The following is a 17122-nucleotide window of genomic DNA, read 5'->3' on the forward strand; positions in this document are numbered from 1 at the left end:
GACCCAGAATCCTAGAACTTAGGAGTAATCTTTCGGATGTTAAAATTTATTCACTAAAACTATTAGTCACTAGAGTTTATTTACAACATGCCTTCTGTTGTGGTTCCAGATACAAGAAACCCACTGACTTTAAAAGAAAGAAACTGCAGTTGTTGACCAAGAAACCACTTTATCTTCACCTCCATCAAACTTTGCATAAGGAATGACCATGGCATGTATATCTTGAAACTTCTGTGATCTGAATCCCTCACTACAAAGTCATGGTAGCTCTGTGTAGCACAGCTTCTAGGAACCCCTCCATGCTAATAAGAGAAAAGTGATCTGTTTGTTCTACGAACTCATCACAGAGATGTTTACTGTCCCCAGTCCATCAATGGAGACCAGAAGGACTGCATTCATTCATAAAGAGCTCCTTTGGCACATGTTTCTCCACAGATTTTTGAAATAGTCTTTGACCTATGAGTGATTTGTGTACATGGTAAAGGTTAAGTTACGGTTTTAATTTACTTACTATAGCAATTAACAATGGAGCAGGCAGGAACACTTGTTTACTGTGCAGGATTTATTCCCCTAATTCACCTCTGTTCAGTGCCCTCCTTTGAATCCATATGTTTATTTCCAAATCTTGCTTATGGTAAGAGTCGTCAAAAAATATTTGCCAAGTTCCAGAATTGGTAAACTTAGGAGTGGCCTACCATTCATCCAAACCAGGTGATTGATTGATTATGGGAGGCTACAGAAGAATGCATAACTTTACCATGAACATAGTTGAAATCTCATAGGGGAGAGCTTGTTTTCCAGATTTCAGCTGCCCACTCACCAAATGACTTACGGTAAAACTTATTTGAAGAGCTGGATTCTTTTTAGATATTTAAAGAAATGGTCACCTAGGTTTTTTTTTCTTATTCAAAGATCTTAAAGAGTATCTAAAAATAATTTTGATTTTGTGATGGTATTCAGCTACTATGATATGGTTAAAATAACGTTTTGTATGGTTCTAAGCCATCTAATCCAAAAATGTTTGAATTCAAATCAGTTCTCTAAAGAGATGTGCAGAAATTTCTGCCGTTTTGTTTAAAAAAAAAAAAAAAAAAACTGATTGTGAATAATTGAAAAACCTGCATACCTCTTATAACAATTAGTATGCAAGTCTGGAAAGTTATCCTAAATTTTGTTTTTGAGATAGATAGATAGCTAGGATTACCATTTATTTTCTATTCAGATGTACTAAGTCATCTATATGGAAAGATGCAGGTCATTAGCTTATATCTACATAATTTTTTTACTTAATAAAGGGACATAAATAAAACCCAAGCAGACCTTTCATATACTTAATAAGTGGGATATTTAATACATTCCTTTAAGGTCTGTTGTGTGCTTTATGTGGATTATATGTAGTATGCACATACTTTCATATGCACTTATATAATAGTTTAAAAAAAAAAAAATCCAGCACCGAGTGAATGCATTGTCATTACTAGCTTTATTTTTTGTTGTATAATCAGTCGTACCACTCAGCTCATTTGCTTTCTGTATCACGCAATTCTTACCAGTTGCATAACAATTTTAGGTAAACTCCAACAAACAAAATAATTCACTTTATCCCCTTCCTGCTTTAAAAGGGATATAATATTTTGTTTTCAGCTCTCTGTCAGTTTTATATATAAACCACCAGTAGTTCATGATGAAAATCTCTCTCCTTTACTCAATCTTGATTGGCTTAATCCCATGGGGTGGAGGGGAGATAATTTTTTATATTCCTATTATTTGGGTTTAAAAGAGCTCTTGCCTTTTGAGCTAACAAATTCCTTGAGTTAAAATTCAAGAACAGACAGCACATCATCTTTAAATAATGTCAAGTTCCCATAGTTCTATGAAACCTGAATATTCAGTAAATATTTTAGGGATTAATTTTAGGTTTTAATAATCACTAAAATTTTCTTTGCATGAAATGAAGTGTGATAGTTTATATAAAAAAGAAGTAACATTTCTGCTTCACATGTGTGATTTAGAAGCACCAGTGCCTTAGGAAAACCATTTGATTGAAGAAGCCTAAGCTTAAGTCTGACTATTTCAGTTTTCTTCTATAAGCACTTGTTATTGCAAAAACACCAACTATTCACTTAAACTCGGTATTTGGTATCCCAAATCTTTAGCAATTTATAAAGTCTTCCTTTATGTGATTGATTTTTTTCACTAATCTGAAGCAGTGAGCAATAACTACACTATACATTTATCTTTCCAAAATAAGAGGGCTGCTGATTCACAAATAAGAAGGCTTTGTGTAGTTGAATGAGTTTTACATAGTAGCACACTAGCAAGTGAGCAAATGAATATGGTTGGATGGGATGACTACTATAGTACAATACAGTTAATTTTGGGGGGAGTGCAATCTAATTTTTTTTTAAAAATGATTTGTGATATTTCTACAGTGATACTCCAACCTAGGGGTTTTTTTCTGGGGGGGAAATGGTGCAACTAGCTGTATGTGATTTGAAAGTTTTATGATGTTTGTGGATTGGTTCATGTTAAGCCAGACTTGAGTTCTTCTAAATTTCATTGCTAGGACTATGAGTTTTCCTGAAGAGCAACATACCATAGAAATTACTTGGGGGTAAAAGAGTTATGGAAAGGGAAAGAGTTCTCATTCTGAGTAAATGATTAGGTTGGATTTAGCTTTGCTACTGTGATTATTTACCTAACTGGAATCTGTATCCAACTGGTGTTTACAACTTTTTGACTCAGCATTGTGTTACACGTCCGGGTGTTCTAGGTATTCAAAAGTTTGTGTTTGTGGATCAAGTAATAAAACTTGTTATTTTACTAATGTTTAAAACACATGTCCTTTACTGTGAAATAGGGAATTATTTTTTAAGAAATTCTCCACTTATGATTTTTTAAAGGGCTGGAATATCGGTGTGTGGGAAGACATGAAAAAATGAAAGTTATTCCTTTATAAAAACTTTGAAATGTGTCCCTTTTTCATTTTTCTCAAATGACTTATGATAATGTAATGCCATCAGCATAACAGATTAATTTTAGTTTCCAAGGAACAATCACTTCTTCCTCACTAACGCTTTTGCACCCTTTATTCACACATTATTGAAGCTAAAAAAAAAATGGAGGCAATGAGAAATCATACTAATATAATTTGAATCGCAGAACTTTTGAAGAGTGCACGTCTCAAAACGAATAATTTTAACTTTCAACTTGAAATAGCTTAGTTATGTTCTAAATCTTAACCTATATAATATGAATTAGAATTAGTATGATTTGAAGTACCAGCAAAAACTGTCTTTTACAATTATATGATAATGTGGTGATATGTAACAAAATGCTCATTACTGTTTAACAAGTTTCATCAATACTGTATTGATATATTGATCATCAGCAAACATGATTTTTCCTATCACATGGAGCCAAAACTCAGCTCCATTTAAAATTTACAGTCAGGATTCTTAATGTCCCCCCCTTCCCATTTTAATGAGTTAATGCTACATTATCAGAAGGTCTGACAATATCTTTAGTTTCCTCCTCCCCTCCCCTATTTACTAGTATAAAGTCAACAACCAAAATAATCATCACAGTCTATGCACTGAAGCAATGCACTTTATTTACATACACAGGAGACTTCCCTCAGCTCAGATCCTTACTCTAATTTCTTTAGCCATCTCACTAAATTTTTATGTAATATGATTTCTAAACAAACAGATAAGTGTGTGCTAAAAGCAGGCATAGTGATAGAGAAAACAAAGGAAATAAATTTAAAACATTCAGAACTCGTGTAGGAACAGTTTGTCTTACCTCCATCAGTAGCCCTAAAAGAAATTAGTCTATGATAGCACAAAATACAATGATGAATAATATTTCTAATGATACCAGTTTGTCAAGAAATGGTTAAATGTACTCTATTCCTTTTACCAATGTAGGGGAGTATGTGATACATTTTAGAAAGTAAGTTAAAATTTAAATGGGTGGGCTTCTGGGAAAATTTATTCACTCATGTAGAACAAGCTATAACATCCTCAACAATGCTGGAGAAATGGAAATGTTCCTACTTTGTTATTCTATTTATTGTCTTTCATGTAACAGACTGGTTTCTTTGGTTACCCCTGGAATTTCTCGTAGCATATAGGACTGTTCCATAACTAGTTAGGTGTTAAGTTTCTTTTGGCTCTAAATGCTTATTATAAAATGTTAATACTGCAAATTCTTGTTTCTTGCTTGGACAGTGTGTCATTTTTGAGATCTACATTTCAGCCATGTTCCAATGAACAAAACAGTAAAATAAATTTGATAACATTTTATATGCATGTTTTTATTTCGTGGGAGGAACTCTTTTCATCCAGAAAACACAACACTCTTTCTTCCTCTCTCTGCTCTTCACACACAGCCCAGGAAGGAAATGCAGACTTTTCATGAAAATGGCTTTTAGTCCAAAAAGTTATTCCATTTGCAGCTTAAAGTGTGGAGAACATGAAAGGATTCTAAGAAGAAATAAAATAAGAGGGGCCCTGGGAAAAAATTTTCTCTTCTGTTTACTCAGATTATGATGAGATCTCTTAAATTGAAAACATTCATCTATAAATTGGTCCAACACAATGGATGGTCATTACCTCTGCTGACAAACTAAGGGTTAGATTCTACCCCACATTAGTGACAAACTCATAAACATAAAACTGGGTTTTCATCTGCATAGTTGGAAAAAAAACATTCAAAGATCAGATTCAAAGAATGTGGCTTATTATATTAAAACACCACAACCATTGGAGGCAGGGAAGACCTTAATCAAAATTCTGGCGCCACCATGTCCAAAAGGAATTATTCTATCTAAACAGGATTTATGGATTAACTGCATTCATTCAAATCCAAATCAAGTTGAAATTTATTAAGTTAAATAGATGGGAAATTACATGGGAATTTTGTGTTGCTCAAAAATATTGAATATCTACAAATCCTTATTAGGTGTAGCAGACTACATTTATTCTTATCAGTCTATCTGTAAGCCCCAACAAGTACTTGCTATTTATAGAGGTTAGCCACATTGCTTATTTAGTGCTTTGTACCCATCTTTGTGGTGCTGAATGAAAGAAAGAGAACACCTTGTATTTACCACATAACAGTTCAGTTTGCACAAGAAATCTTTTATTTTCAATTTTATAAAAATACAAATAAATTCAAAGAATATTGATAAGCCTTGTCCACCTGAATGTTTCTACCATGTAAGCACAATTTCTATGCCCTTTATAATAACAGACTTTACTGTGGAAGTAATATTTAAATTGCCATAAATACATGGTTCTGTTCTTTTTGATTATTCAGGGATGTTCAGGAAAGGAGTTTCACAACATATTGATTATAATAGGAGGAGGAAATAATAAAGCCTTTTTCAGCTTAAATAAAACTTTTGATAGTTGAATTTTCCTTTATAATTTTACTGGTTATATCCAAAATTATTTTTATATTCATTCTTCAATGATGGTTGTTATTAGCACGTTTGAAGTAGATAATATTAGGAATCACTGCATAAATATAGCACAGATGAACTGGTTTTAAATGGGGATAAGTATCCACCATCTTTGTAACCAATATTAAATCATTCTTTAATTGCTAGATCCTCACTTTTTCAAAAGGCCACAAATTATTGGATTGAATCTTAACACCAGAATTTAATCTCAACATTTCAACCAAAAAAATAACTTGGAAATAATTCTTTGGATGACGGTTTATACAATAATCATCTGCCCAAGAGTCCAGGAAGGGGGACAGTAGTTTTTATTACTGTATTAGTAAATTTTGGAGGGAGGTTGTTTATGTTCCTGGTCTTCCTTTTAAAAATAATCAAGTTTATCCACATAGTCCCTTTCTAATAGTTATATATAAGTAAGTTGCAGAATGGTCTACACTAACCACAGTTTAACAAAATAATAGGGAAAAGGAGGCAGTGGGAATAACGCTTAACCTTTTTTTTAATAAAGTATTTCCACAGGAAATGTTCTGATTACATTTATGACATTAGAAATCATCAATTACATAAACTACATAAAACTAATAAAACACAGGTATATTTTTGTATTGCACATTTAAAGAGCTGCAAAAGGCTACAGCTTAAAAAGTCCTCATTCATGGCAAAAAATATATATTTTTGCATCCCAAATTATGGAGAGGCTAATAGTTTGGCTCATAAATGCACAATGATGCTAGGGGCAGCTTAATGGGGGGAAGTCCTGCAAAAAACAGTAAACAAACCTACATATGAACCTAATCATGAAATTAAAATTTATTTTGAAGCCACTGAAGTCTTTTACCTGTATGAAGTGTTCCAACAATCCATTCTCTCAGTATGAAGGCTAAAGTTATGGGCTCTGTTCTGGAGCCTGTGCATAGTCCTGTGTATTTCCTTGAGAAGCATGAGATGGATGAGATGAGGGGTAGTCTCTAGAACCTGAAGATGCCAAGTCTCTTGTAAAAGGTGGAGATGGATAGTCCCTTGGACCATGGGCTGGAGGTGGTAATCGTGGGCCAGGAGGAAGGTACTCTCTTGGGCCAGGAGGGCCTAGAGGTCCAAAAGGTGGGTGTCCACGTACGTACTCTCGAGGGTCAGGAGGTAGATCCCTTATTCCTGGCGGAAGGCCATGTAAGTACTCCCGAAAGCTTGGAGGTGGAGGACCACCTGAAAGTAGCAAAAAAAAAAAACAAACCACAACCACCAAATTACATAAAAGTTATTTCACTGGACACTAATCATGAGAACCTGTGTTAGACTTGTAGAGTTGCATAGTGACCCTCCCAGATAACGTATTAAATGAAAAGCTGAAGGCTAAAAGAGCTATTCATTCCAAAATAGAACTGTAATTTATTTTTTAATGTGGTACATTGCAAAGCACCTAACAAAGTGCTAGGCAGAGTTAAGCATTGGCGATAAAAAGGCAATCGACAGTCCCTGCTCTCAAGGAGCTTAGAATAAAATGAGAAAGACAATAGGAAATAAATATTTTCAAAGGCTTCCTTCAAATAATAAAAGATTTGAAGAAAGCCTGGGAAACCAGGAAATAGAGATGAGAGAATTCAGGCCTGGAGGGCGGCCAGGATTTTTCTACTTATCCATTCTCTGCTGAATATTTAAAAGAACAACAATACAAGCCTGGCTAATTAGATATTAATCCCTAGGTAGCAGCACCATACCAAGAGGTGGAGGAAGAGGTCGAGGTCCATAAGGTCCTCGGAGTACAGGAGGTGGTCCAAATCGAAGAGGTGGTGGTGGAGGTCCTATTGATGACATGAGGGGCATTCCTGGAAATGGTGGGTGGCCTTTGGGACCGGCATTAACCTGTTATAACACAAGTACAAATTTTAAAATAATGCTTTATGAGATGTCAAAAGCACCAAACCAAAAACCCAGTGACAGATAAAACACATTTACTAGAAAGAACTTGCTTGCGACCTTAGCATCTTTTCCCTACAGCTAGTTTTGAAGGATTCAATCACTGCTGTTGCTGTTTTCTATTACTATCCAGCAAATTGCTTCCATTTGATGACATGTTTCTTAGGGAAGTTAAGCAGTATAGTAGTAAATGTTTCTTCTTTCCTGTTTGCTATTATCATAAACATATTAAAAATAACAGGTAGCACCCAACAAACATTCCTGCCAGAAGACAGAAGGCAGCAACATAATGCAGGCAGACCTTGGCTTAAGAACAAAAGCTACATAAAAATCAGAAGGGAAGTCGACTGGATTTTATGCTCTGACAGAAACAACTACTGTGTTTCCCAGTTCAAAATAACTAAATGATCGTTTTTAAGACTATATGAATAACAAAAGTTAATTGAAATTTTCCAAGTAACTCATGCCCAGAAATATATGGATTACCCCACTTCCCAGTCAAAAGATGAAAATTTTTTCAGGGGAGAAATCAAACTGAAATCTCAAGTTGGAAACAGGAATGCATTTGCCCAATAAAAAATGTTATAATAATTAGACACAGCTGAAATAATATTATTATTCATTCTATACTTTAAATAGTAAGGAGATTCAGATCCCAGGTTCTATGAACATAAGACCTGAAAAGCAACCATAATATGAAGGACTTTGGAAGATGACCAGAAATTTTTATTTAGCAAATATTGCTAAATATTTAGCAAATTTTGCTAAGTAAAAATCTGAAAGAAATGGAAGGTATAAGGCAAACAGGCCAGAAAAGGGATGCTTTGAAGAAGAAATGGGTAAAGGAGAAGATGAAGGATCCAGGATGGGAAAAAACACAAGACAGTAGGTTAAGACCAGTGCAGAGGCTTTGAAAGTAAAATGAAAATGAGCACAGGTGTTGATATGCTTAAAAAAAACTGAATAAATGTTTCTCAAGACCCCCCCCCCCCCACATACACAAAAAACACTGGCCAAAGCAGGTAAGACATTGTTAAGAATTCTAAGGACCAAGGATCTCACTCTCAACAAGAACAAAATGCCAGATAAATTCAGGGAATGGTCTTCAAAGACCGTGACAACACTTCATAATTAAAATTATAAGCAAAGTATAGATGTCTGTCTCCTCATCAAGAGAAAAGGTGGTCAAGGGCTTGAGAAACATGTTTTTACTTTCAACTATACTAAAAAGAATAGGGCATTCTAAGGAAAACCAAAAAACAACTACCAGAAGACCTTCATGTGAAAAGTAAAACAATGTTATACAGAGGAAAAAGAAATGACAACCAAGAGGCTTTTCATAAAGAGATGGGAGCTGCCTGACTCCTTGGAATAATATGTACTATAAGTGCTATCAGATGAAAGTCTGGTAAGAGTCAGAGGGAAAAAGACAAGGTCCCAGTGAGGAATACTGAAACAGCTACTTTATAATCTCATTTCAATTAAAAAGATCTGCTGTCTTCTCAGAGAAGAGATCCAAGACACAACAGAGAAATCTCCCAAGACTTAAGGAGAATGTACAAATTGTAAGTACAGATAATGCTGGTAGTTCACTGTAGGCAAGCACAAATAACGGTTTCCAGAAGGAAACTGGAAAATACTACTAAAGTAACTTTAGATCTTGGGGTCAGTGTTTTCATACTGTTACCCACTAAAGGCAAGATACTTAGGAAGTGAATAGTGACTCATGATGAAAAATGCTATCCTACTTGTAAGTAAGAAAACTAATGAACTCTGAGTGCAGACTCAAACATGTTTTTTTTCCTATCTGGCTTATTTTTCCTGTTTATTTTTATTGTTTGTTGGTGGGGAAGGAAGGAGGCAGGTAACGTGTTTTCCAAGACTTTACACATCATATTACTCCCTCCAGAAGGAGGAAGAAAATTTGGCATTCAAACTTTTAAAAAATGAATGTTACAAAAAGTTTTTATATGTAACTGAGAAATAGTTAACAAAATATGTAAAAAGCATATACATACATACATACACATATGTGTATACACACTTTTTCTTTTTCTTTCTCTCTCTCTCTCTTTTTTTTTTAAAGAAAATGATATCAGAGAGAAGATTTGGATTTCAGGACTATGGTTTAAAATATATGGAATGACAAGTTTCTGGACAAAGATTAAATGTGCCTAATAAGAGTCAGTAATTGCCTGGAATCTTGTAAATCAAAACTCACAAAGCTTTAAAATAAAAAGATCCTATGGTATGTAATTCTCTTAGGGATGAGAATAGTTCTCCAGTAATGAAGAGGGGTAAGCTGTCTATGAAGACCATGCTGATAGAGAGGAACTCATCAACCAACTTCAGTTTTAGAAAGATAATTTTTAGAAACATAAGAGAGAAACAATGATAAGTAAAAAAGGATGAATACAAAAGTGGGACACTGTGTCTTGTCAGAACAAGATCAGGAATTCTAGAAACAACACACTCAGGCAACTAAGGGAAAGTAAGAAAACAAATTTTTAAGATTAGAGAGAGGTAAAGATTTCTACCATGGTTAATGAACCATCTGAAAAAGGAAATGGTGATCGGGAAGAACTGTTTCAACAAGAACAAACTGTGTTCAAACCACTTCTTATTCTGACAGATAAAATTACATTTTAAACTAGAGGAATGCTAGAATCTAGGTAAACTATATATATGACCAAGTATTTAAGTTCAAGATATACTTGTAGAAAAGATGCAGAAATGTGGGCCCCATCAATACCATTGGACAGAATTGGCACTGGCTTACTAGCTGGACTCAAAGAGCAGTCATGTTTCTGGTGGAGTGATTGAGGTTCACTGCTTGTCTCTATGCTATTTAACACTGACATTTAATTTCACTGACTTGGCTAAAGAATCCTTATCAAGACTTGTACTACAAGACAAAAATGTTGACAGATGAGAGCATCAAGCTATATAACATGAGAAAATTGGACTTGATTCTAAAGTCCCTTCCAGATCTCATATTCTATGCAGCTAGGGCTGTCACATGAAGAGGAATTCAATTTGTTCTACTTCATCCCAGAAGGAAAATGCAGGAACAATGAGCGAAAGTTGTTAAGAGGCCAGTCTAGAATGGATGTTAGGAAGAATATCTTCAAAATTAGAGCTGAGGGAATAATAGCAAGGTTTCTAGTCAAAAAAAGTGAAGTTCAAAAGTCCATTCTCTGACTATGTGGCCATAAGGGCAAGCAGCACTCTTGGTGCCCATGCAACTCTCTCAGACTTGAGATGCTGAGTGCCAACCCAAACTGGAAGAGAATTTGTCAAAACCCCCTCTCAGTAAAATCATGGCCCAATTTAAATAAATAGCTTAGAAGTAGCCAAAATGAGAATGGACTATGAGAATGGACTACCTTGGAAGATAATAGGTTCCATTTTACTGGAAATTTTCAATAAATCCTGGCTAGCTAATTGTCAGATCTTCTTGTTTAAGTTTAGATGGTTTCTAAAGCCATATTTATTTAAGAGGTTTGGGAACATCATCAACAGCCATCAAATTTTCTACAGGAAAATATATTCCAAGAACCAAACTGACTAAAATGAACTTTTAGAACAGAATTTGTTCATAAGTTGTGGAATGCCTGCACAATGCTTTTAGAATATTCAACACCAAGAATTAGCAAAATTTCTTGCTTATGAAAGAAAAGCAGAATTAAGGGGCAGAAGTAAACACAGTAAAATGCAGCAACTTACAATTAATTAATTTTAAAAGCTCTTCCTAGTGATAGGCCCAATGTAAAATTGCCAATATTTAGTATATCTAGCTTCTATGATGAAGATATTAGAGAACTACCGTTTCAATCAAAAAGTATTTTTCAGTTTAAGAAACAGGAATAGATTCATTTTAAAAAATAAGATTTCCAAAACAAGGACTTATCTATCATAAATGTCCTTATATGCACAACCAATTTACTTTGTAAACTTTAATTTGCTATGTGAATTATAATTGATACTTTGCCTAAGAGCAGTATAGATTGCCCTTAGGCAAAGCATCAAAGCTTCAGACACAAAAGTTGTATAACTGCTTTGCATGAAAGACCTCTACCATCATCAAGTTCCCAAAAGCAATTAGTCTCCTAACTTCAAAAGGAACAAGGAAAAGTCAGTTTAACACAGCAATCCTCCAAAACCCAGTGAAAGATCAACCAGATGTGTCATGCATATAAAGCACTGAAAAGTAGTATCATGCTTCTCCTTAGTTTTTCCCAGATTTCCCAAAAGCAGAAAGTAAAAGCCCAGCTCCATTTTCAGCCTCCAAATACTTACTGGAATTGACTCCTCAGCTGATGGTGGAACAGTAGGAGCACAGGGGCCTTCAGCCTCTGGGGGAAAGGTTTGCTTTTTTTTTTTTTAGTGAAAAGGTACAGATATAATAGAACAGAACATACAATTAAGAGATAAACCAGGTAGAGGGGATATTATATAAATATTTCCTAAAATGGAAATGGAAATGATTATAATCTTACCATGCCATCCATGACTGTTGAGGGAGAAGAACTTCTTGGGCCACTGTTCATCAAAGGAACTGGACCAGGGCCTAAATCTGTTAAAAGGACAGAAAATACATTACATACATTTTTAATTTTAAATTTCTATAAATGAGAAAAATCAAAGAGCATATTTTGTCATTTCCCTCTTTAGTTCTTCCTTTAATAAATCTAGCTTCCTTACCAGAGGCAGATGTTCTTCCAGATACTTCAGATGACCTCCTCAAACCAGGCCCATCCATAGGTCCTTGAGAAAGAAAGAGTTGAAACAAGCTTTAAATAATCACTCTAGGTAAATGCCATGTAGGCAGGTTAGGATTAACTCCATTAAATAGTAAATCTTAAACAAAGGAGTCTACCAATTAAAAAACCCAAAGTCAATCTTATCATCCATAGCCCAGTTCCTGAAATAAAATGCTAGAAGCTATAAGAATTTTATTAAAAATATAAAATTCAGGTATTTTCAAATTTTTTAGATAAGATTTTTGTAGTAAACTTCATGACTATTCCTAGTAAACTTCATGACTATTCCTAGAGTCCAGTGTAATGACCATTGGGGAATTTCCATGTAGTAGCTGCTAAGAGAATAGTAAATAAATTCTGCTTTAGAGAATATTCTACTCATCATACATAATGATATACCAAACCAAAATGGAAGACTACTTTCTAAAAAGATTTTTATACACAAAATTAAAATATAGATCCCTAAAAATTCAAAGAAATACGTTTTCAGCTTTTTTTTTTTGGCAGAAAAAAACCAACTGCTTACCAAATTCACTTCTAGGAACATCTCTTCGGTTAAGAGTAGCAGAGAGAGACCGTATGGGTGGTTCCATCATCAGTGGGGGGGAGGGTGCGCCACCACTCACAGGAGATGGACCAAAAGAGCCATCTCGGCTCAGGGGCCCTGAAGAAGACATTGGCTTGTCACTATCTTATAATAATTATTTTCCTTTATTAAGTGCTAAAGATTGTATTAAGATCACAACATCATGTTCACAGACAATGGATTTTGACCTCCACTCTAAAAGAGAAATCACTGTGGTTTGTGAAATGCTCCTTACCTCTCCGTGGGGGGATCTGATGATCAGGTCTTCCTGGAGTTGGCTTTACAATCATTGGCCTTTGGAGCATAGCAATTTTTTGATTCACTTCTATTAATCTTAAATAGAGAGAGATAATAGACTTGAATAAGGTTTTTTAAATGAATAATCAATAAAATAGGTGAGTGAACACCACCAACATCCTAACTCAGAAACACACCACCACCCCGAGAGATAGCACATACGTATTACTACCTTTTTTTTTTTTTTTTTTGGGGGGGGGAGATTAAGGCAACTGGGGTTAAATGACTTGCCCAGAGTCACACAGCTAGGAAGTATTAAGTGTCTGAGCCAGATTTGAACTCAGGTCCTCCTGACTTCAGGGCTGGTGCTCTATCCACTGCACAACCTAGCTGCCCCACATACTTACTTTTGCCTCAAGTTGGCCGCTTCCCTCTTCTCCTCTGCAAGAGCTCTTTCTGCAGCACGAGCAATGAGCTATGGTAAAATAAAATAAAGTCAGACCAAATAATATTAAGGAAGAAATTAAATTATGAAAAGAAACTCTAAAAAGTATTTTCTAAAAATTTTATACTCAGGAAACAAAAGGAATCCTCTTACCCAGTTGTCATGGGCCTTCTTCTCATGACTAGCAATCTAAAAGGCACAAAACAAAAATCTGTGGTTGGACATATTTAATAGCATGATTATTTGTATTAAAGACCCTATAATATATGAATGAAGGGTGATAAAGTCAGTACCTGATTCTTATATGACCTTTCTGTTTTCTGTAATTCATCTTCCATCTCCTGAATCCTTTGCCTAATAAAAGATTTTTAAAAGTCAAAAAGAAAAGACAAGCAGCAATTTCTGTAGGAAGACTCTAGAAGTTGAACTCACTTATAAGTTTTCACTTCTTCTGCAACCAAGCTGACTTTCTCATCTGCAGCTGTGAGCTTCTGCTCCTTTTCTTGCCTTTCATACTCTTCCTGAGTGAGCTTCCTGGAATTATCAAGAGCAAGATTTAACCACCTGCTCAGGGATTCTTAGTATTTTTGCTTTTCTTAACCAAATTCCAAAATGATACACGCCAAAAATATTAATTGCCAATGATGTATTAGAAAATATTTGTCATTTAAGGAAAATTAAAAATGTACTTCGTAGGAACAAGATTAAACAGAGGAGATCTCAGAGACTATCTAGTTTTAACTTCATTTTGTAAATGAGGAAACTGAGGCCCTCAGGTTACCCAGACTCACCCCCAGTAATGATATGTGAGGGAACTCCAAATTAAGCGGCCTCTCTGCTAATCCAGAGGCATATCAAACAAACAAGTAGCCCACAATACTTCCAAATGCAGTCCAAATCAGATTAAAATGTAGCTCCTATTTGATTTTGTTTTGATGTATTAATTTGAGAGGGGAAAAAAGGGCAGTGATAGAGTACTGAATCTAAAGTCAAAAAGACTTATGTTCAAGTTCAAATCTGGCTTCAAGAAACTTTCTCGCTATATGACTCAGAAAAAGTCACTTCATCCTATCTACCTTGGTTCCCCCTCCCTGTAAAATGAGCTGGAAAAAGAAATAGAAACCATTCCAGTATGTTTTCAAGGATAACCCAAATGTGGTCACAAAGAATTGGATACAACTGAACAACAATAATTAATTAAAAAAGACACAAACATATGTGGTGGTTTTCTAAGTCAATATGTGACCCACACTCTCATTCATTCACAAAATATTTACTGAGTATATAGAAACTTACTTCTGCAGAGCCATCTCTTTCTGCTGATAGAGTTCATTGAGAATCTCTACTTTTTGTTGCAGGTTCTTACATTCATTTTCTAACTGTGCTTTGGCTGACTGCAGGGAAGAGGAGTCATGTTCCAATTTCTTAATCTGTTCTGTAAAAAAAAAAAAAAAAATTCTCCCCATTTGTGTATGCAATTGTGACAGATGATGCCAGGGGTACATAAGTGAAACTCTTCAATTTTCATACAAACTCATTTATGGTTTTGAGAAAGAAAACATTTCCCAGGGAAGAACTTACCTTCCAATTCATGACGAGCTTTTATTTCATCATTTAGTTTGGATTGTAAATGATTTCTATCTTCTTCAACTATTGTTAATGTAGTTTTAACCTATAAATTAGAAAAGAGAGAAGAATATCAAGCAGAAATGTAAGTTGGGAAGTGTATAAGCAATTTAGTGTATTACAAGGAATCAGATCATACCCGTGACACATCCATCATCTGTTTAATCTGGCTCTTCATCTTCTCATTCCGGTTATCTTTTAAAAAAAGATAAAAAAGAATTTACTATTTATCACTTTCTATTCCTTTACCTTCAAAAATTCTTAAGATGAAAGGCAAATATTTTAATAAAAATGAAACACACTAAAGAAAATCTGAATTCACCAGTTCAACACAGGTTAATTCATTCTGAGAGGAAACTAATTCTCTAAACAACAAAAACTTTATTTGCCCAACACAAACTTTAGCAGTTGCTCTTGGATTGAAGAGAGCTTTACATGGTATAAAAGTCTCTTTTCTTTCAATTGAGAAACACCTTTCTGTGGTATTGTGCTTGTGCTGGTGGCAATTTTTGCTATCTTGCTTCTTCTACCTTCTTATAAAAACTTGTTCCATTGTGAATAAAAAACAAAAATCAAAACCCAACACACATTTTAATTGTGAGACAAAGCAAAAATCTTCTTGAAAAATAAATTTTTTTTCTTGTTTCCCCAAACCCCAAAAGACCAAAAAATGGCTCATTCAGAATACATGCTGCAAGTGGTAGGCATTTGCTCCTGGTTTCTGAAACCAAAGAACTGAAAAAGAGATCTACACAAATTCACCAAAGTCCCTATGCGCAGAAATCAATTCTTTCTTGGCTTTAGACATCAATTCTAAAGCATATCTACTACATCATACATCTTGAAGTTGTTTTAATGCTAAGAATAAATCTAAGGATTAAACCTAGTCTTCTCTTTACCTTCAGGTTAAATGAAATGGTGATAATTCTTTTCTCCCTTCTTCCTATCCTTAACTAGCAGAAGTGAGAAAAAAGGTAAATTCTTATTTTGGAACTAGGATTTAATCAGTGAGTAGACCTAACTATAGATCCAAGGGACTATTTCATTTTCAGTGGCATAAAAAGTAAAGCTAAAGTTTTTCCCTAGTGTACTTTCCAAACAGTTTCTAGCAAACATATTTAACTATATAAACATTTTTTCACTTCTAGTGAAAGTTCTCAATGTTCTACCTTACTAACAGAGCACTCAAATGAATAGGCAAAAAAGTCAATGAGCTACCTGAGGTGATTTTATCTGACAGTTCTCCATTGGCTAAGTCATCCCATCCATTTCCTTCTTCATTATTTTTTATTTCAGATTCAGAATCAAGATCAAGTTGTTTCAGTTGCATAATGCAATTAGTCAAAACCTAATGAAGAAACCAAAAAGCATCAAAAAAAAGTTCCAAATATTATTCCACTCCATAAGCAAAAGCAAAGTCAAAAAGACATGTTTCTTAGCAGAAACTTACTTCAATTTCATTCTCTTTGTAAGCAAGAGCTTCTTCTGTGTCTTTCTGAGTCTTCTGATATAATTTGATTTGCTCACTAAGTTCAGTGTGTCGCTCACTCCAACCTTCTGCTTCCTGTAGCAGCTAGGGGGGAAAAAAGACTACATTAAAACAAATCATAATTTGTGTACTACTAATATTGAAGTACCAAATGAAGCTCTTTCTTTTAAAAAACATCATCCCTGCTTATTGACATCCAAAAATACAATTCAAAATTAAATACACAGAGTTTGCAGTACTAATATCTTTCTGAGATCTAAAGGAGAATTTCATTTCTTCTATAAGAAAAATAAAAACAGGACCACCAAAAAAAAAAAAAAAACAACACAATATTAATCAAACACAAAACTATAAATCTTTCAGATATTTGGAATCATCAGAGGAAGAAAAAGGATAAACGAAATAAGATCTATAGTATGATTATCTTAAAATCTGGACAAATTTGGGGTTTCCAGTCTCCACATACCAGATTTCCTTGAATGAGAATGATAATCATTTCCAAGGATTAACAAAGCTTAAAAGTAGTTCATTATTTTATGGCAACAAGTATAGAAAAAATGCTTTTTACTTTGAGTTTGCTTTTATTTCAGAT

At 34.4% G+C, this 17122-nt stretch overlaps 2 protein-coding genes across 7 annotated transcripts in view; one reads left to right on the forward strand and one right to left on the reverse strand.

Moving 5' to 3' along the window:
* Window positions 1–4302, forward strand: part of AIDA (axin interactor, dorsalization associated) — a 48108-nt gene extending 43806 nt beyond the window's left edge. The window contains exon 10 of the mRNA XM_031967082.1: window positions 110–4302. Within this exon, the coding sequence (XP_031822942.1) occupies window positions 110–206 (97 nt within the window). The 3' untranslated portion in view covers window positions 207–4302. The remainder of the gene's footprint in view (window positions 1–109) is intronic.
* Window positions 4303–5128: 826 nt separating this feature from the next.
* Window positions 5129–17122, reverse strand: part of MIA3 (MIA SH3 domain ER export factor 3) — a 58996-nt gene continuing 47002 nt past the window's right edge. For 3 of the 6 annotated variants that reach the window (XM_031967075.1, XM_012547903.3, XM_012547904.3), the window contains 16 exons: window positions 16492–16614; window positions 16260–16389; window positions 15181–15236; window positions 14997–15087; window positions 14712–14850; window positions 13848–13949; window positions 13709–13769; window positions 13569–13604; window positions 13378–13445; window positions 12969–13066; window positions 12674–12811; window positions 12089–12151; window positions 11884–11960; window positions 11684–11755; window positions 7186–7330; window positions 5129–6673 (listed from right to left, as the gene is read on the reverse strand). In XM_031967075.1, the coding sequence (XP_031822935.1) occupies window positions 6357–6673; window positions 7186–7330; window positions 11684–11755; window positions 11884–11960; window positions 12089–12151; window positions 12674–12811; window positions 12969–13066; window positions 13378–13445; window positions 13569–13604; window positions 13709–13769; window positions 13848–13949; window positions 14712–14850; window positions 14997–15087; window positions 15181–15236; window positions 16260–16389; window positions 16492–16614 (1716 nt within the window). In that variant the 3' untranslated portion in view covers window positions 5129–6356. Of the gene's footprint in view, window positions 6674–7185; window positions 7331–11683; window positions 11756–11883; window positions 11961–12088; window positions 12152–12673; window positions 12812–12968; window positions 13067–13377; window positions 13446–13568; window positions 13605–13708; window positions 13770–13847; window positions 13950–14711; window positions 14851–14996; window positions 15088–15180; window positions 15237–16259; window positions 16390–16491; window positions 16615–17122 lie in introns of those variants that run through there. The other 3 variants (XM_031967076.1, XM_012547905.3, XR_004233973.1) reach the window with 2 other exon arrangements.

Source organism: Sarcophilus harrisii, chromosome 4 (genome assembly GCF_902635505.1).
Source record: "Sarcophilus harrisii chromosome 4, mSarHar1.11, whole genome shotgun sequence".
Taxonomy (NCBI): Eukaryota; Metazoa; Chordata; class Mammalia; order Dasyuromorphia; family Dasyuridae; genus Sarcophilus; species Sarcophilus harrisii.